Genomic DNA, 25,519 nt, shown 5'->3' on the forward strand with positions numbered 1-25,519 from the left:
TCCTCTTCACCAACAAGTGTGGAGCCGACAAGTACTCCAGGTGAGACTACTCCCACCCCCTCGTCTACCGAATCGAGCGTTAGCACATCGAATGTGGTAACCACCTCGGACGATACGACGATTTCCTCCCCCACGTCGACTACTGTACCAGTCAGTGTCGATTCGACGAGCAGTAGCAGTACCGTCGAAACGAGCGATCAATCACCCTCCTCCCCGTCGACCGTTCCTCCTACTTCTTCTACTTCTCAAGAGCTGGGCTCACAAGCTTCTTCTGCAGCTGCATCCATCTCAGTGACGACCACCAACAGCCAAGGGCAAACAACGACGACGGCGGTTCCTGTGTCGTCGACTGAGGAGGCTAGTTCCCCAATCACCGCACCAACCGTGTCCGATGTACAAAGCACACAGACTGGCATCCTCGTACCAGTCCAAGTCACCTCGACCAGCGACGGCACAACGGTCGTGCGAACTACGAATGCATTCGACACAGGTTCCGCCCCAACGAGCGTCATGATCGACGTGACTACCACCAACTCCCAAGGCGAAACCGTCACCATCTCCACCGCAGCCCCAGCAATCGCCGTCACCAGCACCGACTCGCAAGGCAGCGTCGTAACCACCGCGATGCCAGTCTCAAGCGTCGCCGTCGCCCCAGGAGGCAGCGTCGTCGCGTCGTCCGCCTCCTCCGCCCCGTCAGCGTTTACCACGTCGGACAGCCAAGGCGACATTGTCGTCCTCTCAAGCCCCACGCCCGGCGGAGTCTACACCGTCACGGACGTCAAAGGCCAGATCGCCACGGTGACTTATCAGGTCGGCGACGGCGTCGTCAGCCAGCTCCGTGTGCAGACGACGACCCTCCCCAACGGACAACGCTCGACTATCACCTCGTTCGCGGAAGTCGGTGCTCAGACGGGCGATATCACTCCACCGCCTTCTGGTGGGCCATCGTCCACTGCGACACCCAGCTTGCAGTCTGGCGCTAGTGTGTTGCAGACCTACTTTGCTGCTCAGATCGCCGTGGTCTTGGGCGCGGTTATCGGTATGGCGGCGATGATGCTGTGATTGAAGGCCGAGCAGATCTACGACCAGTATATATAACAGCAAAGGGAAAAAGGACATAATGGCAGGATAAGACGAAATCACGACGGTGCTGAACTAGGTAATGTACATGTTTCGAGACGAAAGAACGAAGGACAAAGGGCGTAGAGGAAAGTTTTGCTGTTTTATTGCATAGCGTGTGGGAAAGGGCTGGGATATATGCAAACGGCCGGGTACGAACAGATACGGCTATGAACTGAGTGAGAGAGATATGACACGAGTGTGTGAGAATTTTTGAATATACTTCGTGCATCTGACTTCTTCAATCATCATCCTCCTGTACCTAAGTACTCGTCCCGTCGGAATTGGGGTACTCAGTGTCGTGCGACTCCGTCAGAATCTCCCAGCTTCTCGAGTGTGCATCCTCCATCGGCATGGCGTCGTAGATGTAGTCTGGGTCGGCTTGCTCCATCTGTGCTTCGGGGCTCATTGGCCTGTGATTTTCTGCTGTGGCCCGTGGCATGTATGGTTGTTGGGATGGCCTGTCGTGCTCGGCTGCAACTGGCCCGTGGTAAGTAGCTGCGCCAGCATGGCTGTTCGCTCGTTGAGAAGGGCCATCCGACCATCTTGAACGCTGACTGAAAGCTGATTGATGGCGTCGTCTGAGACCCGCTGTGCTCGGCCGGCTGTATTCCAGCAACTCTGGGATCATGGATGGCGGTAGCATGCCAGAGTATTCGATCTCTGAACTTTTACGCTTTGGCGGTAGATCGGTTTCGGGCAGTTCGAGATGCTGTCCGGTTTCATTGTATATCCGAATGCTTTCTTCCACGAGTCGCTGTTCGATGTGACGGACGGGATAGCGGCGCCGGTCGTTCCAGAAGATCTGTTCATTGCGTCGCCGATTCAGCTCCATCCTTTCGTGAAATTCTTCCCAAGTTTCAGGAGGATCCGCTGGAGGCTTTCTTCTTTCCTTCTTGGAGATAGCTTCTCGAATACGGTCATGGTAACATTTACGCTCATCCACGCCTTGACCATCGATATCGTCCAATTCTATGGCCCAGCGTTTGGCCAGCCGTGACCATTCCCAACGCTCATACTACGGTTGCTGCCGACGCAAAGCCTTCTGAAGCCGCCGGGGGTCCACCGGAGTTGAGCAATCACGATGCTATTGTATGGACAGAACGGCCTTGAGATCCGGCAGTGAGGTGTGGTCGACAGTGCTTTGCATGATGTGCAACCACTGGAGCTGGCCCTGTTGGAAGAGCAATTCGCCTCCATTCTGGTCAGAAGGCCCGGCTTTGCCTAGCAAGACAGATGGACCAGACTTGAGGGCATTCCACATGGAGGCAGCCACGATGTTGGCGAATGAACGGTTGGAATACGTCGGAGATTTGCCGCTACCTGTGAGGGTCTTGACCATGGAGAGCTTCTTGTAAAGCGTCTGAGTCGGATCGCAGTAGATTGGGTAGGGACAACCAGTGCGTTCGGCGTAGGACTGGATGAACTGGGAATCGCCGCAACCGATGACTGTGAGGACAATGTTGTGTTCGGCCAGGAGGTCGAGTGGGAGATCTTTGGTGACGGCTCTGATGTAGTCTTCGCATGACTGGAGACATTGTAAGCCACGACTTATGGTAATTCAAAGATGGTACTTACACCACAGAAGAAGTGGCGGATGAAAACGATCAATTGACGTTGTTCCGCAGGTTTGTCGGTAAATAGCGAGTGAAAGGGCACCTTGTTGCCGTCCTTGTCCTTGATCTCCAGCCGTCCAGCTTCTTGGATGATCTTCTGGTCGAGCAAAGGTTCTTTGGTCTCTTGAGTGCCGTTCGTAGCCATGTTGTAGCGATAGTATAGCAGTGCTGTCAAAAAGATGTGTGTCTGTGTGGTAGGGAGAGTAAAGTTGTGTATCGTGAAAGATGAGGAGACAGGAGGAGGGGAGATGACAGGTACTTCCTTCTTGTATTGCAGCAGCGGAATGGACAACTTCCGGCAGTCGCGCGTACAGCAGGAATGAATTGCTTGGCCGCTGACTCTCGCCTGCTCGTGTGATTGTTGGTGTCACATCGCGACGAGGAGCTGCATCGTTTGTCCAGCTGGATGCGAGAAACCTTGCGAGTGCAATCCATCTTGGCACGTGATCGCGGAGCTCGGTCGGCTGAGGCTCTGCTGCAACTTCGCCATTGTGTCACGAACCGAAGACCCTCTTCCTCCACCACCACCACACCTCGCTCCTCTTTCCCAACACCTATTTGACCGGCCGGGAGGATATCGTCGCCGCCGCATGCGATGTTCTCCAACAAACTCACCCGCGCCGCCCACCGCGCCACAGCTGCCGCCATCAACTCCTCCACCGCCGCATCTCGCTCAACCACCTGCATAGCCGCCCGCCGGACCCATCAGCGAAGACACTCCAGCAGCAAGGCATCATGTCCGCCAGATAGCAACACCAGCGGCGGCAAGCCTGCTCCGGCTACCAAGGCTTCGAACGTCGAGGAGGACAAATCTCACATCTCGCCCCCGACATCGCAGCAGAGAGGCGGCAAGCGAGTATCACGACCGAAGCGTTCGCGCAGCGTTGGCAGCGCCGATAAGGTGGAAGATCAGTTTGCGGGCCTACCAGCAGTGCCCGGCACTCAGCACCTCTCATACGCAGGTGATCTGTGCCCTCTTATCTATTCTCATTTGAACAAAGCTAACATGATACGCCCAGACTTCTCGGTCTCGTCCTTCTTCTCCCTCCACCGCCCTCTCTCACTCTCCTCGACCATCCCACCTTCTGCTACGACCGAAGCATTTGATAACATCTTTGAAAGTCGAAAAGAGGTCGACCCATGGGAAAACGGCAACTCTGCCGAAAGGCGGCCCGAGGATGTCGTCTATGCACTTGGTAGCCTCTTTGACAACATCGACGGCGCTGCAAACGAATCGCAAGATGATGGTGTGAGATGGGAGGTCATTCAAGAGAGTCCCAGCAATCAGGACGGAGCTGTAAAGCACCTTGATGGGCCACCTCGTGTGAAGAGTCTGGATGAGCAGATCGCCGAGTTCAGGCCCTTCAAGGCACCTCCACCGCCACATCCGTTTCCTCAGGAAGAGCAAAAGTCTGGCGCTAGCAAGCGTAAAGCCTCCAAGCCAAAGCAGCAGAGCTACGAGATGAGGATCATTCTCACCGAGAACACAAACTCTAGCGGGGAGAGGACGTACACCGCGTCCTCCTCGCCAATTATCCGCATCGAAAACCCTGAGCAGCAGAGCAAGAGCATCCAAGAGCCTGCGCAAAAAGGCCAGGCCAGGCATCCCTTTAAGGAGCGTATGCAAGAGCGACAACGGGCCTTTCAACTGCGAAATCAGGGCAAGATCAAGGCCATGACGAACGCACAGCCCATGATCAGAAAAGCGCCGAGTGCGAGGAGGGGAAAGATGCTGCTAATCTCCGTGAAGAGGCAAAGGAAGTTGAAGATGAAGAAGCACAAGTACAAGAAGCTGATGAAGCGGACGAGGAACTTGCGAAGACGGCAAGATCGTGCTTAAGAGCGATCGCATCTGCTTTTCATTCGACGGCATGGTTTTAGCATGATTGAGATTTGTCCTTTGTCTGCTTCTTAACGATGCATAGCCTGGGCGTTCGGTAGAGGGTTGGAGCACGTGGGCTCCTTTTCCCTGTTTGAGCCGGAGTCTAGGACACAGTTGTTCTACAGTGTGGATAGCATTCTCAGAAGTCACAACTACATTAAATCTGTTATCACGGCCTTAACGTACCTTGATCTGAGCCTGGGACTGAATCCACTTCTCGTGAGGAGAGTGAAGTCTCAACCGTGTCGAGGTGGAATCCACACCCACTGAGAAAGTCAGCGAACACTGAACCCTCGAGTGATGCTGGTAATGAAAGACTTCAAGCCACAAGATGAAGTCGAGTCTGAGGACGACGGTGATTGCAAAAGTGAGCCGAGAGCTGCCGTTAAGGGCATCACAAGAGTCGTTTCATTCACTTCGTCACTCACTTCGTCACTTTGAGCCTGACTAGTTCGAATCAGTGGACTACTCACTTAAAGAATGAGGGAAGTGAAGCCTACGAAGTGAGGTCAAGACTAGCGCGGTGTTGACGAACATGTGACTGAGCCTGAGCCAGCCTGGCCAAAGGTGGAAGAAGAAGCAGAAGGGGGATGTTGACGGAGTTCGTCGATGAAATGATTATATGTGTTTCTTCACAACCAGGGGTGATCACAAACAGGTCATTTCCTAAGTTCGAGCTGTCTTCCCCGTCGTGGTTACGCCGTCGGGGCAGCAGATAGTGTTGTCGATCGGTTGCACAGAAGCGATAGTATGGGGATAAAGGCCAATATTGAATAAAGGCCGTCTTCGTCGATGATATCTCATATACCTCGCGTCACTTCTTACGGAGGTGTCCAAACCCAAGCTGCATTCCATTGTAGCCCTCACTTCTCTCCTGATCAATCCTTACTCCATCCTTCACTCTAGATCAACCCCCGATCACTCGCATTACATTGAAGGTTAGAAAGGTTTTATTCAAGAAACCACTTCGGCACCTCAGGTCCCCACACCGCAAGGCTCTCATCGCCCGCCAAACCCCACCCAACAGGCGTATCTTTGTTCACCAAGTCCCCGTCCGCATAGTGCTCGATCATATTACCTGTAGTGTCGAACCAGTAATCAAATATCTGCGAGCCCACTTTTGAAAGAGTCAGTCTAAACACGGTGCAAAACATAAGTGGATGTGTGGTCAACTCACGAATATGCCTCCCGATCCCCCACACACTCGTATACCCCTTTTTCGCCAGCCACTGATGCCCCAGCTGCTGCGTATCGTAATCATGGACTTCGAAACTCGCGTGGTGGACGTGGCTCGTCTTGTTCGTCGACATGAAGAACGTGTGATGGTCCACCGGATCGTCGCCCCTATCGACGTGCATGAAGACCGCGACGTCCTTGGTCGCTTTATTGTCGTCCACGGGCACGTACAGGAAATCTGTGGGGACGAGGTTGAAGGTTCGAGAGTACCATTCGACTTGCTTGTCGAATTGCGTTACGCAGAGACCGAAGTGGCCCAGTTTGTGTACTGCGGCCGGTCCTGGCGTGAATCGGTTGAATTTTCGCACGCGGGGCTTGTCCGTTTCGTCGTTGTAGATGATTTTGTCGGGTAGAGAGCCTTTCGTCGTGGGAGTTTGGCCGTGGATGAGGTTGATGGGGTAGCCCTCTGGGTCTGTCAGGGTGATGATGTGCCCTCCTCCTGGCGAGTCTTCAAGGGCCGTTATGGGACTCGCTCCAGGGATTTGAGAAGCCTTCTCGAGATCGGCGTACGATTCCACCTCAAACGCCCCTCCCAAGAACTTCTTCTCGCCCTGTTGCGCGTAGTAAACGTACTGATCCGTGCCGTAGCCGCGAAACCAGATCTGCGTGGGCGTCTGCTTGGCAATGTGCATGCCAAAGTCCAAAAGAAACGTCGTGATCTCTGCCAGATCCGGATGTTGATAGCGCATATGAGCGAGCTTGACGATCTTGATCTGTTTCGACGGGTCGATGTTGTTGCGCTTTTGCCAAGAGATTATGGACTCTGAGTTGGGACCGATGGCCTCGATGTCGGAAATGGTGGCGCCATGGTTGGGTTTGACGGTGATGGAGTTGTCTGCGTGGGCCGTGATGGTTACGGGCCTGTCCTGGCCGAATTGTGTGGCGGTTTCTGTTTGGGTCGTGGACATTTTGGCCGGATAGTATGGAGACGAGAGTGTGAGAGTGGATGTGCTTACTTTCAGCTACGAAGAGACAATGTTATATTACTGCATGACACCCGGCAGTGGAGCTCACACGAAGGATCAACTGCCGACGAATATAGGGTGAGGTCGTGGAGCCAGCACTCGCTCACAAGGGCAAGTGTGCAAGCGGAGACATTGCGGGACCAATTGTGGGGAAGGATCGCCGGGTTGCCCACGTGTTTAGCGCGTCCGCCAGCAAAGAACATCACCAGGAGCTCTGGAAACCACCATCCCATCCCTCTCAATCGCAACAGCGAGCTCTTCCAGCCAAGATGAGCTCGAAACAGCCCTCAACCAAACCTCCCGACCCGCAAAAGCCGCTCAAACACGTCGACGTCCTGCAGAACCAAGCCTCCCTCCTCTTCGCGAATCTCCATCCCGTGCTGCTGCTCTCGCTCGTCCCGTTCAGCTTCAAGAGCTTGGTCAATGACCCCGTCAACACGCTCCTGGGCCTCGCGCCTACAGTCGCCCTAGTCCAAGCAATCTACTGCGTCGTCTGCCTCCCCTCCACAGGCCAAACCCCTCCACCCGCGCATAAACCAGGACAAAAGAAGAAATCCGGGAAACCAGTCCAAGATATCTGGGCCAGGGTCGTGGTACGTCCTATACATAAAATCCTCACAGAACCTCCCCACAACAAAAGCTAACATTTGTTCCTCACAGCCCGCCCTCCTCTCCTTCCTCCTCACCCTCTTCCTCACCACGCCCCTCCTCTACATCACGACAATCCTCTTCGGCGCCCCCCTAATCTCCCACCACCTCCACACGATCCTCCTCTCCCTCCACCTCGCCCTCCTCACGACGCCGCAACTCTTCTACGTCCACGGCCTGGACCTCTCCACCTGGCTGCGGCTGGTCAGTCTGCAGCAGCCCGTGGATGAAATGTACGGGATGAGTTTGGGGACGTTTGTGGGCGCTTGGTTGGGCGCGATCCCGATTCCGTTGGATTGGGATCGCGAGTGGCAGCGGTGGCCGGTGACAATTGTTTGTGGGGCGTATGCGGGTGCGGTGGTCGGGAAGGTGGTCGGTGGGTTTTTGTTTAAGGGGGCGAGGATGAAGATGAATTGAGGAGGAGGGATTTGATTTAAATGAGATTGAACACGAAGGGATATGGCAGGAGAGGACGACAGGAAAAGGACGCGATAACGAAGTTGTTGTCTCGCTATGCGGCCAAGGACGACTGAGGGCACCCCCGAGATGTCCGTCAAGGTGAATTGCCTTGACTGCTGGGCGCGGTCGTTAACCAGGCCGCTGGAAGCACGACGAGAACAACCGGCTAGCTCGATGCACTCCACGTATATCATGTAAGATTGCGGCAGACCTGTATAGAATCTAGAGAGCAAAGAGCCGAGAAATGGCTTCGCAGCCAGCTGTACTGCTAGACGAAATTGTAATGGTGGCAACTTTGAACATGTTTTTGATGGTGCTATAGCTTTTGTTTTCTTCCTTCGCCTCTGCAATTCTGCCACTCTGACCCTTGCAAGTCTCTCGTAACCGGACCGCCCACCGCGTACGGCTCTTGGATATCTGCGTGCGCTGGACCAGGCGTCTTGTGCATGTGCAGATGGTTCTAGCAGGACTAAGACGATTCAAATCAGAAGCAACGTCGTCCGTTCGAACTTCGTTGATCACCTCTCGCCCAGCTTTTTCAATGCCGCCGCACCTTGCTCTTCCCACTCCTGCTTCGAAACCCACATATTGTCCCTCTCCGACATGATGTTCGCCAGAACCGCACCACCAAGGAAGACCATGTGTCGTCTTCGCGGCGGGTCTTCTATCCGCACCTTGAACTTGTCCAAACGTTCGGGGTTGCCGTGCAAGACCTTCGTAAGCCACAACTGCTTGATTTCTTTCTCCATACGAGATGGCAGGCCAGGGTACATGCTGCTTCCACCAGAGAGCACAATCGCCTTGTAAAGTGATGATCGAATGTCCAGGTCGGCGGATTGAATGGTGTTGAAGAGGAATTCGGCGATACCAGGTTGTTCGACGTCGACTAGATGGGGTTGGAAGAGGCACTCTGGAGCCTCGAATCGCTCGCTACCGACACGGATCACGCGACCATCAGGGAGGGTGTATGACTCGACTAGAACAGTGGTGTCTTCGCTTAATCGCTGATCCAAGGCCAAGTCGTATGAAACATAGCAGAGCTTCTCTTTGATCGCGCGCACGGTTTCGAAGTCGGCCGTTCTGTTGAGAGCATAGCCGCGACGCAGAAGGAGCGAGATGAGATTACGAGTGACATCTCGTCCAGCAACATCCAGTCTCCGTGTCAGGTGGTTGAGGACAGTACTCTCGTAGACTGGCACAATGTGTGTGACACCATCTCCCGAGTCCACAACCACTCCCGATGAGAGACCCTGCGCGTACAGTGCCAGCACTGCCTGAATCGCAACATAGACTCCGCCAAAGTTGTAGCGCTCAAACATGACCTCGCACATCTGCTCGCGGTTCCTCAGCGGGTTCATGGGTGGCTCGGTGAGGAGGATCTTGCGGCCGGTGGGATCTATTCGCATCTTCTCGAAGAAGGTGTAGTCCCAGAGGTGTTGCATGTCGTCCCATCGCTTTACGATTCCGTTCTCCATCTAATGAAATGCTGTCAGCGCCTGGTCTGTTTCACACCTCCTCCTGGTGTCTGCCTACAGGATATGTGATTTGAAGCATCGACCTCGCAGCAGCGGCCTCGTCACCGCACATGATATCCTTGAGCTGTATATCACCCGGTGCCTGCTCTTCCGTTCGTAATATCGGTCGGCCTACGATCGATGGGTATTGGTGGTCGGGAAAGTTCTGAAAGGTACCACATGGTCAGCCTGACAGTCCTGCTCAACACGTTGATTCGGAAACTCTCACCTGGCCAGCATATCCGGCCTTGAGGAAACCGGTACCTCCATCGAGCACTGCCAGCTTCATCAGCGAATGTAATGCGGTCAGACATGATGGACTACGTACCAATTGGCGCCTCCGCCATGGTTCAAACCGTAGGCCGAGGAGTAGTGTAGAGGTGGAAGGGTCGCAGAGAAGTCAGGATGCTGCGAGTGGTGTTTGCGACTGAAGTGAGGTGTGAAGCGTCGAGATTCCAGTTGCCTTGACCGCAGACGACATTGTGGGGCTGGCAAGAAGGGCAGGAAGCCCGCGTGGCCGCCGCCAAGCTTCCTCTCCCATCAACATTCACGGAGTCCTTCACATGTGAACATTAAAAGAGAGAACGATTCATTTCGTCAGACGCGCGAATGTCAACATTAAAAAAAAAGACATTATGTACAAGGTTGCAACGCCATCGCTCGCTTCGAACTAATGAGCCACGTAGACCATCATACTGGCAAGTCCATCGTCTTAGGCATTGTGCTCCGACCTCTTTTGTCGCAGAGGCCAAAAGATCCCGCAGAGCATATACGTCTCCTTCGCGCGCGCCTCTCGAACAAACAACAGCGACCAGCAGTAACAGACAGGCTCAGCTTCCTCCATGCCACCGCCGCGCACCACTCTCGAACGACACTGGTACAATGAAACGTACAATCAAAGGGAAACTCTGTGAGCTGATGAATCGTGCCATTTGCTCAGCGCTGAACCCGCAGTGCGAGACCGGAACACGAGTTGGGGATCAGATGCTGATGCTAATATGCAGATTCGTCTCTGAGGGCGCACATCGATACGCCCTCGCTCTCGCTCGCGAAAAGCTGGACCAAGGGGGGTTGAAGATGTTGGGTATCATATACAGGACGTGCCGGGCCGTTCGTTAGATAAAAAGCGTTCGAGCGGTAGTGTGTGCCGTGGCGGGATTGGTGAGCGCCGTCTGCACCGTCGCTACTCTTCGTTTAATCAGAGAAGACGAACGTGGCCGTTCCTGAGCTGATTGATACCTGGTAAGATTGTCAGTACGAATTCATACGCGGAAGATGCTGGTATGTGCTTACCGTGCAACCCGTGGTCCGGCTGCACTTGTCGTAGCCTTCGCCGCTGCAGTACTCGCCGTTGGAGTACTTGCAAGTGCCGCTCATGCCGTGACCTTGGATCTCAACCGAGAATTGAAGCTTTGCGTCGGTGGTCGGCGAGTTCTGGAAGATGGCGAGCCATGCAGCACCGTTGCTCCAACCAACACCCAAGTTGAGAGGAGCGAAGTTGCCCCATGGGTTGGAGCCGTCGCCCCACTGGCAAGCATCACTGACAGGAACACCAGCTGGGTTGACGTAGTACTGTGCAGACGTCTTGCCGCCTGACCAGGAGTAGTACTTCTCAGAATCAGGGCAGGTGAGGTTGCTGGAGCCGCCTGGCTGGACGTTGACGGGGACGGTCTCGCTTTCGGTACCTGGGTAGTCGGTACGGCAGACGGCAACATTCTTGGACAGCTTGTTCTGGACGAGAATAGTGACCTGCTCGGCGCCGGTCATGCAGAGCTTGTTGGACAAGTCGGGGTTGGTCAGGTGAAGCTTGCCGCCAGTGCACTTAAGCCCACCGACGGACTGACCAGTCGAACCTTGGGTGGTTGGCCATTGAGACTTCTGGTAGCCAGGGGGGCAGGCGTAGGAGCAGTAGCTGCCCTCGGTACAAGATCCTCCCGACGTGACGGTCATGATGTTAGAGTAGCCACCGTAGCCAGAAGCACCAGGAGATTGAATGCCGGTCCATCCACCGAGACCAGTCCACTCGACTGGAACCGCACCGTACTCAGATGGGAAGGTATCGCAGCTGATTTCGCCGTCCGGGAACTCGGAGTCGACACCGCTAGCATCACTGCCCCAGTCGCCGCTGTCAGAGCTGCCGCCGTAGGATGGCGCAGATGGAGCGGAGGCTGAGCTGGATGGCTTGCTCCATGGGATGCTGAAAGATGGCTCGTGGAACTTGCCTTGCTCGGTGGAGGAGGAGCTGGAGGGAGCTGCGGACGACGAGGCCTGGGTGCTTGATGGTGCCTCGGTCGTCTTTGGTGCCTGGTACGTGGATGGCGCAGCAGACGAGAGCTGGCCGTTCTGGGCGAAGACCAAGGATCCGTTGTGGATGCCCTGCTGGACCTCATCCTCAGAGATTGACTGTCCGTTGAGGACGTAGACGATTGCCGTGGGCCCTGGGACCGAGACATAGTCAGGTGCTGCCTCTGGGTTGCGCTTCTCCTTGTGGAGATGCTGGTGTCCGTGACGGTGAGGTTGTGCAGCGGAGACCACGACGGCCGCGCTGAGCAGCGCGAGAGAAAGCTTCATCATTGATTAAGATTTCCACAGGAGACAGTTAAGTATTGGTTGTGCCGAAGTGAAGGTCAGCTGAGCCGTGAGTGGATGTGTGTTTCCGTCCGTTCCAGTGAAGCCACGATAAGAATATCGCGTGGTTGTTCGAAGTCGAGCTGGGTTCACAGGAGCGTGATGTGGTCAGGCGAAGGTGCGGCTGTCGAAGGCGACTGCCGATTGTGCGCTGAGCAGGCTAGGCCGCGCGCGGTGTGAGGCGTGAGGGCTTGCGGTGGTGTTGTTTGGGGTCGGCGAGGCTGGTCGGCGCGAAGCGAGCGGAAGAATGCAACGGACTCGTGGGTGGTGGTAGTGGTGTCAAAGGCTGGATTCCAAAGAGTGAATACGACCAAATGGCCGTGGTGGAATTGAGTGGTTGTCGAGGGCGAACGGACGATGCTTTCACAGCATCTGCTGACAATGACTGAGACGCATGCAAGCAGGCAGAGGTCAAAGCGGACGGCGAGAGAAGATGGGGATCAGAGAAAGGGAGCAGGGTGAGAGCTCCCAATTTCGCTTATGCCACCAATCATAGGAGGTTAGTGCGCGGGCCTTTTCGGTAGCGCCAGTTCATTTCCCCAGTATGAACATCTCTCATTCTAAAGTCGAATCGTCGCCCTCGTCGCCAACTCTGTTCTTTTTAGCGGACGCATCGCCGCCTCCAGAGCGCAGGCGATATCGCGGGCAATGGCTGCCATCACGCGCTGCTCGTCTGTCCCGCGGTCGCCCATCACACGCTGCCATCTCCGCCTGGCACAGGAATAATAACAACAACAGACACGCGCCGAACGGCAGTCTTGGACACCCAATCGCGATGGCGGTCGCTCTCCGCCCCAATTTCCTCGTGGCGAGGTGTCCTCCCCAGTCCCGCCCTCTCCGCTTGGCACCTGCGCGATCAGGTCGTCGACGAGCATGAGCTTCGTGGCCGCGGTGGACTCTCACAACACCACCCGCAGGGATATGTAGACCTTGTTGTGATGAACAACATCTGGGTACAGGCATTGTACCTGCGCTAGCCTCTCATTGGCTTTCACTAGCGTCGAGCTTCTTGACCTTCTTCACACAGCATTCCATCTCGAATACCAAAACAAACACCACCGCGGCATTTTGCCAGGCGCGGTGCTTCGAATGTTTGGGAGAACAAGTCACGCCACATTCCCGTGACGCTGCTGTGTGCCGATGATCTCATCATCGCGACCCAGAATCTCTCCATCGAGATGTCGAAACGAGACGGGTGCCAACAAATCTAAATCGGGCCCGGCATGCCGAGGCCTCTGAAAACTCGAGCGCTTCCGATAGCTGTGCACACCGTGCGCTCCTGCCCTCCTCTGTACAACGGTGATCATCATTATTGCGTGAAGCCGTCCGGCCTGACCGATTATGCGACACTTGGCCGTGATGCACGCGACACTCCGGCATTTACTCTTTCCCCGCCTCATTGCTCAGGGTCTTCAATTTTCATGCTGCTGGTAGAATCTCACTTCATCTCGCGGTAGGAAGCTGGTTTTCCAGTTCCCCTGTGCCTGCTACTTCTGATGGTCATGGATGCTGTTCCCCATCCGCAATCTCACGGCTTCGTCGTCCTACCGGAGCCGCGTCACAGGTACTACGTGGGCTTCACGAATTTTCCGCAGCTTGTGCCACGGTTGTGTGTGGTCCGCCGGACTGCACCTCCCTATCTGTGTTATCTATGGCGACAATGCGACGACCTGCCAAGCTCGCCATGGATGTACAAGATCACAGCGGCTACGGCGTGCGCTGCACGTGGCGGCTAGATGCTGGCCGTCAATATCGTCGCCCTTGCAGAGCGGTCAAAAGCACCACGAGCCCTACTCCGTGCAGTGAGTGTTCAGACGCTGACACGGACGAAAGCTTCCATGTCCTTCACGTGTCATGTCATAAGCACCGGGCACCGCATCATTCTCATGTGAGGTCAAATCAAGGGGTGATCGCGCGCTAGTAGCATTCAATGGCAAGGCAAAGTCATGAAGTGAGCTTGCGCTTCATCGTTGCTTCCGTGCCCGATCTTCAATCCATATCATTCATGATCGACGAGAGCGCCTGTCTCTTCATTCTTGTTCTTCTACCGTGCACATCAAATCGCTTTGTTATGATGAAGTTGAACCTTGAGAGTAACTATACTTGTTGCTGCTTGATCGATTGCTTGCCGAATACTGGCCTCCCTCACCCAATGTACGGCTACCGGCAGCAAGTTTGACTTAACTCTTCTGCTCGCCAATCTCGACTATGCAGCATCTTCCAAGCCCATCGCAGCGTGTCCTTCCCACCAAGCTCTTGCTCAGCCTGAATAGTTCTTGTCTCTTACGCCACACCATCTCGACCTCGTTGTGCTTCCGATGTGAATCATGCGCCTCCTCCTTGGCCCTGCGATTCCATCTCATACAATCCTCATCACAAACCAAGCTCAATGCCATGCTCGACGCCCTGGTATAACTCGTTCTCCTTCCCATCCATACCAATCTCCATCAACTCCTCCGTCTCGAAGAAAGGCAAGTAGTTCCATTCCTTCGACACCGAAGGCGATTCGATGAACAGCCCCTTGAGCTTGGGCAGACGGCGACAAGTCTCGGCGATCTTGAACCATTCGTCGTGCGATGGCCGCTCTGCCAACAGGTCTCCTTCAAGTGCAGCCGGGACAACGCATGCATGAGGAAATCCAGGGAGCGTCGCAGCTCCCACTCCACCAATGTTGATATTGGACAGTTCCAACGTCTCGAGGGTGACGCTGTGCGCTTCGAGTAGAGTGCAAAGGCCTTCTGAAGACTCGAGCCACATGCTCTCCAGGCGCAAATGCCGAAGGCAAGGGAAGAGGGTGCTGCCGAAAACGTCATGTATCGACAGGACTGTGTAGGAGAGCATGTCGGCAACGAAAGCGACGGAGTAGAGGCGTATGTGTAGCGACTCGAGCTTGGGAAGGCTCGCAAGGAACTGTGCAAGGCCGCCGTTTCCAGTGTTCTCGCGGAGCGATTGGTTTTGAGGACGACCTTTGATGTTCTGGTCGCCAATATCGAGATGCAGTGTACGGAGCTTGCGTAGAGGCCACATTGATTGCTGCAACTTCAACGGGTCGGAGGCCATCCAGTTGAAATGAAACTGAAGGCCTGGAAATGTGTATTGTTTGGCACCCTCCTGTCCGAGAACCGTCTTGGGGGTGGGCAGGGTTTCGAGACTGGTGAGCTCGCGTCCCGCTCTTGCAAGAAGAAGTGGCAGGAGCATGGTCGAATATGCTTGGTTGCTCTTTGTGGCGCGTGCGTCGAGGAGGGTCTGAAATGGGGGCGGCATGAAGTCGTCTTTTCCAAGGAGAGTTCTGGCACTGAAGAATTGTAAGTCATCTCGTCGCCATGATGTTACAACGACTCGGCGTAGGCCAGTGAACGACGACAGGGCGGCTTGGACATTGGCAAAGAACCAAGTGGCGGTAATGAGTTCAGCTTCATCAGCAGCCAAGGCGTCCATTCGTGCTGTCGCAATTCTCAGTCCTGATATGAATTTCTTCAAGCCTTGGTCGTAATGTTCCGTAGTCAGGTCCAAGCAATCCAGTACCTGCTGCATCTTGTACGGGCTCTTTTGGTTCTGATATGATGCGGTCTCCCAGACGATTTCCCGAACACCTTTGCTGAACTTTTCGTTAGCCGCAATACGTCGAAGCCGTCTGAGGTATCTCTTTCGGAAGCCGCAAGTGATGGAGGTGAACAAGTAGTGAGAGGCAGCGGGCTCGAATTGGCGATGGCATTGGCGGACGCTGGCGATGTCTTGCTTTGAGCAGTTTTGAAAGATCTCGTGTAGCAGGTCCTCATTCGCAAACACCGAGGCCGCCATGTTGAAGATGGCGCATCCGCGGATGTCACCGCCTTTGCTGTGGATAGTGTTGCGAAAGATTGAGGTTGAAGGTGCGAGAAGAGAATGCTGTTTGTCGTCCAGGTGAGAATTAGCTAATCCGCATTCACTGGCGGCGGCGATTCACATGCGACCAAGTGAAGGAGGGGTAGGTCTGCATCGTTTGCATTCGTCCACAGTGGAGAAGAGTATTATACGCACATTCCCATGCTATGCCTTGACTTTTGCCATGGCGCCCAGGTCATCATAAGGTATATCTACAAGTGGCGCCTCCGTCTTTCATCCCTAGCTTTTTCCCGTTCCCCCTACGACCTCAGACCGAGCAAGAAGTTGCCCTTGCCACCGCTACCTGATCCATCTCCGCTGCCTCCAGGCAGGTATGTTACGTTCGGGTTGGCGGCCAACATCTGAGCAACATCCTTCTGGGTCTCGATTCTTCGAATCTGGATCAAACCATCACCACTCTTCGCCACAGCCTTCGAGATGACCTCTGCAGCCTCTGATTCACCCTCTGCTCGAATAACGTTTGCCTGTCGCTCTTGCTCTGCCTTCTCCACGATAAACCTCGCCCGCTCTGCCTCTTGCTGCGCGATCTGCTTCTCTTCTACAGCCTTCGTGAACTCGCGGCCGAAAGTCATGTGTGTGATGCTGACGTCTTCGAGGGCGATGTTGAATTCGGAGGCACGCTTTAGAAGGTCTGCACGGATGCGATTCGAGACAGCCTCTCGCTGGGTGATGAGCTCGGCGGCATCGAACTGGGCGACGATGGCTTTGAGGACTTCGTTTCCGATGGAGGGGAGGACACGCTCGTCGTAGTCTTGGCCGAGATTCTTCAAACAGATCAGCCCGTGTACAGTAATGGATCTGTATTATTCGGTATTACCTGGTATATCTTGGGCAACTGCTGCACCTCCGGTCGATGCAATACCCTCAGCGTCAAGCTAACCATCTGCAAGTCCTTGCTACCAGTCGTTGTGCTGATGTTTCTCGGCTTTGTCCGTACATCGAATGTGATAGCCTTCTGTAGCCATGGGATAAGGAAGTGTGTGCCTTCGTTGACGACCTGGTCAGAAACACCCTGGAGACGGTCGAAGATGACAGCTCGGGTGCCACCCTTCACATCGTAGATGGATGCAGATGCCAGTGAGAAACCGATTGCAGTAGGGACCGCCCATCGATAGACGGCGTTAAGTGCGTTGGCCGCCATTTGGAAGGGTCGTAAGGATGGTAGTGGCGGTGGATGTTGAAGAGGAAGTGGTCTCTGTTGGCTTGTTTCTTGGAGCTAGGTTGTGGTGATGTTCTCGAGATGTGACGTCACGTGACTGCTGACCATTCGGGCTTGCAGCTTTCAACATTCACTGTCTACCTCAACTCCGCCATTGCCCGACCTCTCGCATACCAAAAGACCTCCTCTTTCGCAGCGACTGATACAGCGACACAATGAGGCCATCCCAGATCTTGCGCGCCGGTGGCGGTGAGAAGAAGCCCGGACAGTGAGTTCTCCCTGGACAGACACCACAGGAGCCGAGCACTTTTGTTACAGGCACGGGTTTGAAGATTGACATGCTGATACGTATTCAGATACTTGGGCCCATGGGGCGCACTAGGTACGATTCCAATGCTTCCACCGATTCCTCTCTGGAACGAGCGCACGACACGAGCCTTCCCAAACCACATACCGAAACTCGAGGCGCTACAACCGGACGAGGAGGCTAACCGTGATATCCAGGCTCGATGCCACAGAAGGGCATCGTACACTACGGCCTCGCGCAGAACCGACAGAACCCACTTGCTGGCATAACCCGCGCCGCCGTTTTCAACACTTTCCGACGCACCCGCAACCAGATCCTGTACTGGTCCATTCCGCTGCTCGTGGGATACGAAATTATGCAATGGGCAATCGAGAGGTGAGGATACAACACAAGACAAGTCTGCGTAACCAGAAGAGCGTGATGTTGACTATGCACAGGAACGAGTATCTCAACTCGAAAGCTGGACGTGCCGAGTTCGAAGGCCAGGAGTAAAAAGTGGAAGAGGATTGGGCATTTGTGCCTTTAGCACCTCTCCTATGTGTACATATTGCAGCGATGAGCGCATAGAGGCTGTATAACACGTCTAGATGAAAATCCAGCGCTAAACCTGTCATGCTGATCACAAGGATTCGTATTCATGAGAGCTCACGAGAAAGAAAGAGAATCTTCCACCAATCGAAGCCTATAACCGAAAACTGTACGCCGCAGCAACTCATCCTGGAGCCCGTCAGCTATCATCAAAATTACAGCATAAGCAAACTTACCCCACGATCTTCCTCAAACATCACTTTGTCCATGACTGTCTCCAATATCTTTTCAACTTGAAACCCGCCATCTCGTGCCAGGTCGAAGAATGCGAGATCCTTCTCGAGCAGCCAGGGACGGTAAGGCGTGAAGAACACCAGTGCTTGAGAGTCGGCGTCTTTCTTCAGCGTCCGCTGTATGCTAAGCAGAAGCTTCGAGTGTTCTGAGTGATTGAACAGAAGATCAGCAAGGATCAAAAGATCGAAGCCTGCTTCTTTGTCCGCAGGCGGCAAATATGCCCGCAATGACGAGGGATCTGCACCCCAAAGGTAGCCCTCAGCATGGATGTTCACTGGCTGAGGAAGAAGAGAGCAATCCTTGATGTTCAGTCGCAGATTTTCGATGAGTTCGGCGTCAGGATAGTCAGTCACAATGACCTGCTTTGCTCCATTGATGGCGGTGATGAGGCTCGGTAGGCCTGCACCTGCACCCAGCTCAAGGACAGTCTTGCCGTGAATGAGACTTTGCTTGTGCTCCTCCAGGTAGTCTGATATGATCCTGCCTGCCTGCCATAGAAGGTGACCCTGAATGTCTCATTAGCTCCCTTGCCAGCAATCAGGTCATCCACTACAAAGAGAGATATTGACATCAAAACAATATAAGCCATCAAAAGAGATGATCTATAAGAAAAGAAAGCCCCATATACGATCGACAAGACCTGGACCCTTACCAAGAGTCTTCATATGAGATTTCTGCATTAGGAAGTAGCGGGATGCACCTACCCACAAAGGATTCTGGCCCACCAAGTGCAACGTCAAAGTTTGGCCATCCAACGTCCGATGTTGAACTTGCGTGGGTTCTTTCTCTTTTTGAAAATACCCCTCGGGCTCCTGGAACAAATCTATTGTTTCCTCGTTGTCTGAGTCCATCAAGGTGGGCTTTGGTCGGATTTGGGTGTGGGAAGTCGACTGTTTGACGACAACGGCTGGATGCAGCGCTAAATTCAGGGGCTCACGTGCGAAAGTGATCCACGCGGTGACAGTGTGCAGGAGTCGGTCTTCTAATCTTCGTGATTGTTGTTGATTGAAAAATAGAGACTCCAACAGATTTCTTTCATCAGATGCTGAGAACTAAGATTTTAGTAAGCCGAGACCCACAATAAACTCTCGTCCCTGGTCCCCTGTTCGTACTTCACACGTGGGACAGTTGCCTCTCTCTTTCAACCTAACCGCTCTCACGCATATATCGACACCCTCTTCGACGCCTTGGTCACCCGAACGCCGCCGGGGATGGTCATGACCAGCCCTTTGTACTGAACCCATTCTCTCAGTCCAGATTCGCCGATAGCGCCGCGATCTGGTTAAGCTTCGAAACTTGCTCAGTCGAATCCGTTTTGAAGATGTGAGTATTACCAACGCTTTTGACCGACCCTGTGTACCGTTCCTGGCAATGACGCATGCCGCATTGCCTCTACTCGCTGGACCTCGAAAAGGAGCCATCCCAGGGGCATTCCTATTGACCTAAATCCCCAGCACGCCCATGGACCAGGGATTTCGATGTCACGGCGCAAAAGCTGCTGAACGATCGCTGACACCTCTTCCCAGCTCTTTTGGAGTCGCCTCAACGGTGGGGTCTCGGACAAATCCGGCAACATGGAGCAGGAGAAGCCCTTCAAGACCATAGAAGTCATCGACTCGCGGACAAACCAAACATGCAAGGTGGCATGTATGTCCTGTATCCGCGGCCACCGTACGACCTCTTGCGGCATCCCAGTTTGCCGGACTAAGATCTTCTGGACTGTGAAACGACCGGGTCGGCCCTCCAACTCGTGCACATGTCGATATGGTGCTACAGGAGGCTGCAAATGTGTGGTCGCGAGATCAGCTTGTCCTCACAAATCCAAAAAGGGCGAGAAGCGGTCGGGCGAATGCCGATGCGACGAGCAGGGACGGTATTGCTGTCTCATCGAACCGGATCACTGGACTGCTCTGCTATCACTACAGAAGCCGGTCGTTGAGTTCCACGCAACTCGAGAAGCACTCGAGGCCAAGCAAAAGGCCGCCACAAATATGTCACTACCTCAGACGCCGGCATACTCGTCGATAACCAGTCCACCGTCTACAAACAGCATGCCTAGTACCCCAGCACCGCAAGGTCGGATGCAGCATATCCACATACTACCGAACGCCTACAATGGCTATCCTCCCCCATTGCAATCATCCACACTCACGCCGCGCTTCGGCATGATGGGAATTGGAGCGCCCATGGGCGACACACACAACCCACCTGATCAGCTGGTCTGGGAAGGCCAAGCTCCGTTGGCTCCGCGAGAACTTCCACCTCAGCATATATACGAAGAGCAGGGATCCTGCTGTCAAGCATCAACTCCATCTGCTCAAAGCGTCCGGTCTCCAGCGCCGAGCTTTGACCCTTCTTTCTCTCAACCACAGCAGATCGGATCTAGTCTACAGCCCTACAATGGAACACACGACACCGTCAGCTTGCCTCAGATCTCACCAGCAGCGCCCGCCTTCAACTTCGACAAGCTACAAACCGACTACTTCAACTACCAATTCCCGTCGGCGATCTGCCAGAATTGCGGTCTCAACGGCTGCACGTGTAGAAACTGCCCGCCAGTCTTTCAAAACTTCGGTACGACCAGCTGGGCACAATGTTGTGGACGAAAGCACGCACGAGATGTGCAACCCGCACCAGCAGAGCCGTCAAAGGTGGCGAGGACGGAGAAGTACGATCCAACACAAGGACTACACGCCCAGACTCCAGCAGTGGCGACACCGCAAACATACCATCCCTCCGACGAGTTCGCGCAATCGCTATCATTCGATCCGAATGGAACACGCGCATTCGGAGAGGGCTTCGAAGAGATGGAGTTACCTCCTATACCGCCGGCGTTCGACGACTTCGACATACCCCCCGACCTGCTGCTGAATGGGAACGATCCGATCGACTTAAACGAGTTCTTAATGTCGGATCTGGATCGAATAAATCACTCGACAGTACATACTCCCGCGGAAGTCCAGCCTTCGCCAGCAGGAGGAGGAGGAGGCGGAGGAGGCGGATGTTGCTGTTCTGGGGACTGACGATAAGATGCGATGATGGAGAACCACATAACGACCTCAAGAAGGTCGGCTCGCGAATGATCACGAACCGTGGACACTATCGAAGGACCACCCAACAGCTCGGACACTGAAAGAGCAGGGGAGACGATGATGGCAAGACACAAGCCAGTGACATGATGATGAGGACAGATGAAGCTTCCAGGAAGGACAGGAGGCGTTCAGAGGATAAGCAAACGGACGATAGAGGGAGGTTTTGGGGTTTGAGACAGTCCAACTCACGATGAGACTTTTTTTTTTCACGAGACACGACCACATGCACTGAAACCGCCCACCTTTTCGGCGGCAGGCAGCGCAGCTTCCCGTTGAATGAAGAGGCGACGACGTAGGAAAGGATAGATAGAGAGAAAGAGAGAAAATTCACCACAACCACACTTCGACATTAATGTTGTTCACGAGGGGAAAAAGGTCGACGGGGGGAAGACAGGCTACTACAATACCACTCGCTCTTTCTCTCTCTCACACACACACACTTCATTACACCCGTCTTCCAACTCTTCTTCCATGCCTTTTCCCCCTGCTCCCAATTTCCAAAAACAGAAGTCACTTTTCACAAACATTTCCGGAACCACACGTGCTGTACAATTATCTCTTGCTCTTTCTTCTCCGCTTTGGCTCTTCTTCTCTTCGTGTCTTCTCTTGTCGCGAAAAGAATAAAAAAGCGAGTGGTATTTTTGCGGGTAAAACGGGTGGGTATTGCGTACAATGTGGATGCGAGAGACAAAACGTACGCTCAAAAAGATACGAAAAAGAGCTCTGTCGACGCAAGAGGGTCTTTGCATCATCCAGAGCCCAAGAAATCGATGCCTCCGACGTAATCCCCCAGATCCTCGGGGTCGTTGGGGTCGATGTCGTTGGGAACGCCATTCTAGTTCTTGTTCAAACCAAAGTACAGACCCAGGACCAGGGCGAGGATGATGACGATGGCCAGACAGATGAAGAAACACCACCATTTGAGTTTGCGGGCGCGGCGGGCGGATTCGATGCCCTTGTCGAGCTGGACGTTGCCGGCTTCGGTGTCGTGCTTGACGTTTTCCGTGTGCATCTCGGTTTGCTGGATCGGTTGGTCTTGGAGAACGACTTGCGTGGCGAGGTCTTCCATGAGTTGTTGCAGTTCGAGCATGGTGCGTTCGATCTTTTGGATGTCGTTGTGGCGGGCGCGCACGGCGCCGAGGACCGTGTTGGCGGTTGCGGAGCGGTTCGTTTTGAGCTGTAGATATGTCAGATTAGATAGATGCCGCCGTAAGTGGAGAATTTATGACTTACAGCAGTCTGGAAAACGCCCTCATTTCCCCAATCCGCATCTGCGGCTTCTTGCACCTCAGCGTCCGTGGCCTCGGGGTTCACAATACGGTACTGTCGCGCGATTTGTTCCCTGTAGCGCTTCTCATAATTGGCCTCCTCAACCCTGTACTCTTGCAGCTGTTTCGTGAAGCTCGTCTTGAGCTGGCCGACCTGCGTATTCTTGACCTGATTGTCCTTGCTGCGCACCGCGTCCGCCTCGAGGAACTTGATCTGATCCTTGATCGACGTGTTCAGCACCTGTGTCTGCGTGATCATCGACTCGAGTTGGCCTGACGAGCTGCTGTCGGGCGAGGAGAGCGTGCGCTGGTGTAGGGACGCGATTTGGCCGACGTGCGTCGTCAGCGTGCGGATGTCTGCCTTGACGGCTTCGACGCGGGAGAGGAAGTCGGAGACTGGTAACACGGAGGGGCCTGCTTGGACGTATTGCACATTTTGGCCGGGCTGAACTGGCTGTCCAGGCATCGCTGGGGCAGGAGTCGGCTGGGAATAGCTCGATTCTTGGTAGGACTCCTGGTGTCCGAGGGTGGGAGCTTGCTGCGCATTGTATTAGCCGGATGGTCGCAGTCGCGCGCCGAGCAGTGCATCTCACGCTCTGTCCATCGTAGGTGCTGGTGCCATAAGGATTGCTGCCGGGCGGTTGCTCCTCGCCATAAGCTGTTTCCGAAGTCAGTTATCTCGCAGCGGCAGCCGACTGGGTGCACCTGGATCACACGTACGATTGCCGCCGTAGCCCTGGTACTGGTTATAACTCATGCTGGATGGATGTCGAGCGCAGAGGGTGCGCAGTCGGGGTGGTGTTGCGGACGGCGGTCGGGCTGTCGTCGACGAGGATGAGAAGAGGCGCCGGCAGGGTCGGATGAGCCAGTGGCTGGTGGTTATTACGGCGTGCAGCAGCGCTGACCTTGGGCGATGGATGAATCAGCAGTTTTTCGTCGGGCGGCCACAATCACCGTCGGTGCATGGCAATTGCGAGGCCGAATGATGGACTGCGGTAACGTGCGACAATGTTGTGGTAACGATGCTGCTCGTGGTGGTCGTGGTCAGCTCGGCGCATTGGCTTTGATCAGTGATGATGAGCTCTCTCGGCCGGACAGCTGCTTGTTGGTCGGTGCGCAGCATCAAGATTCCACGGCTGCCTTTCAAGGTCGTTGTTCCATACATGTATGTAAGCTACATACCTCCACCTCATCATCACATACATATGTCCCTACCGACACCCTTGGCAATCCCATCTATCAACCCTACCTCGCTAACTCACCGTGCTACTCCGCGTGCATCATCCTCACTTCGACGCTGACCAACAAAGCACGTGGCCCACGTGCGCTGCACTTACCCATCACTCTACCTTGGATACCGACCTCGAAGATCACACCAACGAGGCGCGTTTCGAAATATCGTCGTATTGTTGCCAACTCCATGAGTTGGATATGGGTAGGCTAATCTATACTCGTTACATCACAAATGCCGCCGATTGCTGGAAGACAAATGCTGCTGTCCCATCCATCCTTGCTCCGGTATCGTTGCTGCAATCAAAATGCTGTCGTCAAACCGTAGAATGTCATCAAATTGAGTGTCTCTCGCCGTCCACCAGGTTTGTGCGACCACTCCTCGCGTCGACTAGAAAGGTAAAGAGGTCGCCCTGGCGATCTATCCCATGTCCTTATCCATATCGACGAGACCCTGTGCGAATCGTCGAGCTGTTTCGCAAAGCTGTCGAGCTCTAACTTTCCCTCCTCACAGTCCGATATCCCCCAAATCTCTCGACAGGCATGCCATCTGCGCTCTCTTCGCTGCCTCGGCCAGAAGATTGAACTGGGCGAGGTGAGGTGCCGTCTCTGGCGCTCCACCAGTGTCGCCTCTTTGCCCCACATACGGCGAGGACACGGCTTGCTGTGCTTGGGCTGGTATTCGTTGCGACTGTGTGGGATGCGACGTCGGCGCATGTGACGATGATATTGAGCTGAAGTAGTTGTTCGGTTGGGCCATCGACGGCGACGGTAACGGCGCCGACTCTGCCATGTGTGGGTTGTGCGGCGCAGAGTTGAGGGACGACAACGAGGCCAGTGAGCTTGTGCTTTGAAAGACTGACGATGTCTGCGACGACGGCGACGCCGCTTGCACGGTTACTTGTGGGTATGGTGGTCTCTGGCCATGCGACTGTCTCTGTTGTCGTGGATCCATGTTATGAAGGATCGTAAGGCTGCCGTCGAGCAAGCAGTCGGCCTCAAAAGCGAGGTCGGCTGATGGAGCTGAGAATCGTGGTACTTCTGTACCGAGGGACGCCTCCGAGCTGCTGTACCGGCCTTGAAACGAAAGCAGATCGGCAGGATCTGGGGGAAGGTGGCAGTGTGCAGTCTGATAAGCGGTTTCGCGGCGGCGGTCTAGAAAGGCGGCAGGTGTGTTGGATCCCCAAACTCTGTCTCTCGCATGCAGGAAGAGAGGTTGTAGGAAGATACCAGCAGCTCGGTCTCAGTAGTCGCGAGACAGATCAAGAGGAAGGTCGGAGGCGAGACGTAACGGCTACGTCTTGTGCTTCCTTCTGGTAATAAAGTGGGCGGTTCCGCCGAGGCAGCACAACAGATCGAGGGTTTCTCAATCCAGGATAACCCGATGTGGGATGAGATTGCACACCACTCGACCGGATTCTTCGCCCCACCAAACAACCGCGCCAGACAGTCAGAGCCGGCTCGAGCGAAGAAGGGACTGACACGCCGAAGAGACGTCGATGATAGGCCACGCGCGAAGAAGGAGCCGCCAAGAGGAGTTATAGCCGTGCCGCAGAAGAAGTCAAACAGAAATCGCAGAAGACGGACAAAGACAGCAGCGATTTGGTGCGGGCGTCGGGTGTCCAGCCAATAATCGGCCTGGGCGGCGGCGACGGACGGCATTTCTCCAGGCTCTCCTCCACCTCCACA

At 54.6% G+C, this 25,519-nt stretch overlaps 14 protein-coding genes across 14 annotated transcripts; 3 read left to right on the top strand and 11 right to left on the bottom strand.

Annotated features, from left to right (window-relative positions):
• Nucleotides 1-1,381: 1,381 nt before the first annotated feature.
• On the bottom strand, nt 1,382-1,954 carry M409DRAFT_20297 (uncharacterized protein; the record flags this gene model as incomplete). Its single annotated transcript, XM_033805321.1, has 1 exon — nt 1,382-1,954. The coding sequence occupies one exon, from the start codon at nt 1,952-1,954 to the stop codon at nt 1,382-1,384; it is 573 nt and encodes a 190-aa protein (XP_033670772.1).
• Nucleotides 1,955-2,206: 252 nt separating this feature from the next.
• On the bottom strand, nt 2,207-2,880 carry M409DRAFT_20298 (uncharacterized protein; the record flags this gene model as incomplete). Its single annotated transcript, XM_033805322.1, has 2 exons — nt 2,207-2,647; nt 2,698-2,880. The coding sequence occupies 2 exons, from the start codon at nt 2,878-2,880 to the stop codon at nt 2,207-2,209; spliced, it is 624 nt and encodes a 207-aa protein (XP_033670773.1).
• A 450-nt stretch (nt 2,881-3,330) lies between these two features.
• M409DRAFT_20299 (uncharacterized protein) lies at nt 3,331-4,575 on the top strand (the record flags this gene model as incomplete). Its single annotated transcript, XM_033805323.1, has 2 exons — nt 3,331-3,697; nt 3,755-4,575. 2 exons carry the CDS (start codon nt 3,331-3,333, stop codon nt 4,573-4,575), a joined length of 1,188 nt encoding a protein of 395 aa, XP_033670774.1.
• A 992-nt stretch (nt 4,576-5,567) lies between these two features.
• M409DRAFT_52370 (uncharacterized protein) lies at nt 5,568-6,761 on the bottom strand (the record flags this gene model as incomplete). Its single annotated transcript, XM_033812062.1, has 2 exons — nt 5,568-5,734; nt 5,795-6,761. 2 exons carry the CDS (start codon nt 6,759-6,761, stop codon nt 5,568-5,570), a joined length of 1,134 nt encoding a protein of 377 aa, XP_033670775.1.
• A 326-nt stretch (nt 6,762-7,087) lies between these two features.
• Nucleotides 7,088-7,883, top strand: M409DRAFT_64864 (uncharacterized protein; the record flags this gene model as incomplete). Its single annotated transcript, XM_033816259.1, has 2 exons — nt 7,088-7,411; nt 7,479-7,883. 2 exons carry the CDS (start codon nt 7,088-7,090, stop codon nt 7,881-7,883), a joined length of 729 nt encoding a protein of 242 aa, XP_033670776.1.
• Nucleotides 7,884-8,443: 560 nt separating this feature from the next.
• Nucleotides 8,444-9,786, bottom strand: M409DRAFT_20302 (uncharacterized protein; the record flags this gene model as incomplete). Its single annotated transcript, XM_033805324.1, has 4 exons — nt 8,444-9,400; nt 9,459-9,605; nt 9,669-9,715; nt 9,768-9,786. 4 exons carry the CDS (start codon nt 9,784-9,786, stop codon nt 8,444-8,446), a joined length of 1,170 nt encoding a protein of 389 aa, XP_033670777.1.
• Nucleotides 9,787-10,633: 847 nt separating this feature from the next.
• M409DRAFT_20303 (glycoside hydrolase family 132 protein) lies at nt 10,634-12,010 on the bottom strand (the record flags this gene model as incomplete). The annotated part of the gene is made up of 2 exons (XM_033805325.1): nt 10,634-10,678; nt 10,733-12,010. 2 exons carry the CDS (start codon nt 12,008-12,010, stop codon nt 10,634-10,636), a joined length of 1,323 nt encoding a protein of 440 aa, XP_033670778.1.
• A 617-nt stretch (nt 12,011-12,627) lies between these two features.
• M409DRAFT_52374 (uncharacterized protein) lies at nt 12,628-12,942 on the bottom strand (the record flags this gene model as incomplete). Its single annotated transcript, XM_033812063.1, has 1 exon — nt 12,628-12,942. The coding sequence occupies one exon, from the start codon at nt 12,940-12,942 to the stop codon at nt 12,628-12,630; it is 315 nt and encodes a 104-aa protein (XP_033670779.1).
• A 1,498-nt stretch (nt 12,943-14,440) lies between these two features.
• M409DRAFT_20304 (uncharacterized protein) lies at nt 14,441-15,868 on the bottom strand (the record flags this gene model as incomplete). The annotated part of the gene is made up of 1 exon (XM_033805326.1): nt 14,441-15,868. The coding sequence occupies one exon, from the start codon at nt 15,866-15,868 to the stop codon at nt 14,441-14,443; it is 1,428 nt and encodes a 475-aa protein (XP_033670780.1).
• A 323-nt stretch (nt 15,869-16,191) lies between these two features.
• M409DRAFT_64867 (uncharacterized protein) lies at nt 16,192-17,093 on the bottom strand (the record flags this gene model as incomplete). The annotated part of the gene is made up of 2 exons (XM_033816260.1): nt 16,192-16,716; nt 16,770-17,093. 2 exons carry the CDS (start codon nt 17,091-17,093, stop codon nt 16,192-16,194), a joined length of 849 nt encoding a protein of 282 aa, XP_033670781.1.
• Nucleotides 17,094-17,326: 233 nt separating this feature from the next.
• On the top strand, nt 17,327-17,910 carry M409DRAFT_20306 (uncharacterized protein; the record flags this gene model as incomplete). The annotated part of the gene is made up of 4 exons (XM_033805327.1): nt 17,327-17,379; nt 17,468-17,493; nt 17,616-17,793; nt 17,856-17,910. 4 exons carry the CDS (start codon nt 17,327-17,329, stop codon nt 17,908-17,910), a joined length of 312 nt encoding a protein of 103 aa, XP_033670782.1.
• A 153-nt stretch (nt 17,911-18,063) lies between these two features.
• M409DRAFT_64869 (uncharacterized protein) lies at nt 18,064-21,091 on the bottom strand (the record flags this gene model as incomplete). The annotated part of the gene is made up of 4 exons (XM_033816261.1): nt 18,064-18,135; nt 18,183-18,746; nt 18,945-19,063; nt 21,058-21,091. The coding sequence occupies 4 exons, from the start codon at nt 21,089-21,091 to the stop codon at nt 18,064-18,066; spliced, it is 789 nt and encodes a 262-aa protein (XP_033670783.1).
• A 1,076-nt stretch (nt 21,092-22,167) lies between these two features.
• On the bottom strand, nt 22,168-23,357 carry M409DRAFT_64871 (uncharacterized protein; the record flags this gene model as incomplete). The annotated part of the gene is made up of 3 exons (XM_033816262.1): nt 22,168-22,509; nt 22,566-23,134; nt 23,321-23,357. 3 exons carry the CDS (start codon nt 23,355-23,357, stop codon nt 22,168-22,170), a joined length of 948 nt encoding a protein of 315 aa, XP_033670784.1.
• Nucleotides 23,358-24,338: 981 nt separating this feature from the next.
• Nucleotides 24,339-24,785, bottom strand: M409DRAFT_20310 (uncharacterized protein; the record flags this gene model as incomplete). Its single annotated transcript, XM_033805328.1, has 1 exon — nt 24,339-24,785. One exon carries the CDS (start codon nt 24,783-24,785, stop codon nt 24,339-24,341), a length of 447 nt encoding a protein of 148 aa, XP_033670785.1.
• Nucleotides 24,786-25,519: the final 734 nt, after the last annotated feature.

The sequence above is a fragment of the Zasmidium cellare genome, assembly GCF_010093935.1.
Source record: "Zasmidium cellare ATCC 36951 unplaced genomic scaffold M409scaffold_9, whole genome shotgun sequence".
Lineage (NCBI taxonomy): Eukaryota > Fungi > Ascomycota > Dothideomycetes > Mycosphaerellales > Mycosphaerellaceae > Zasmidium > Zasmidium cellare.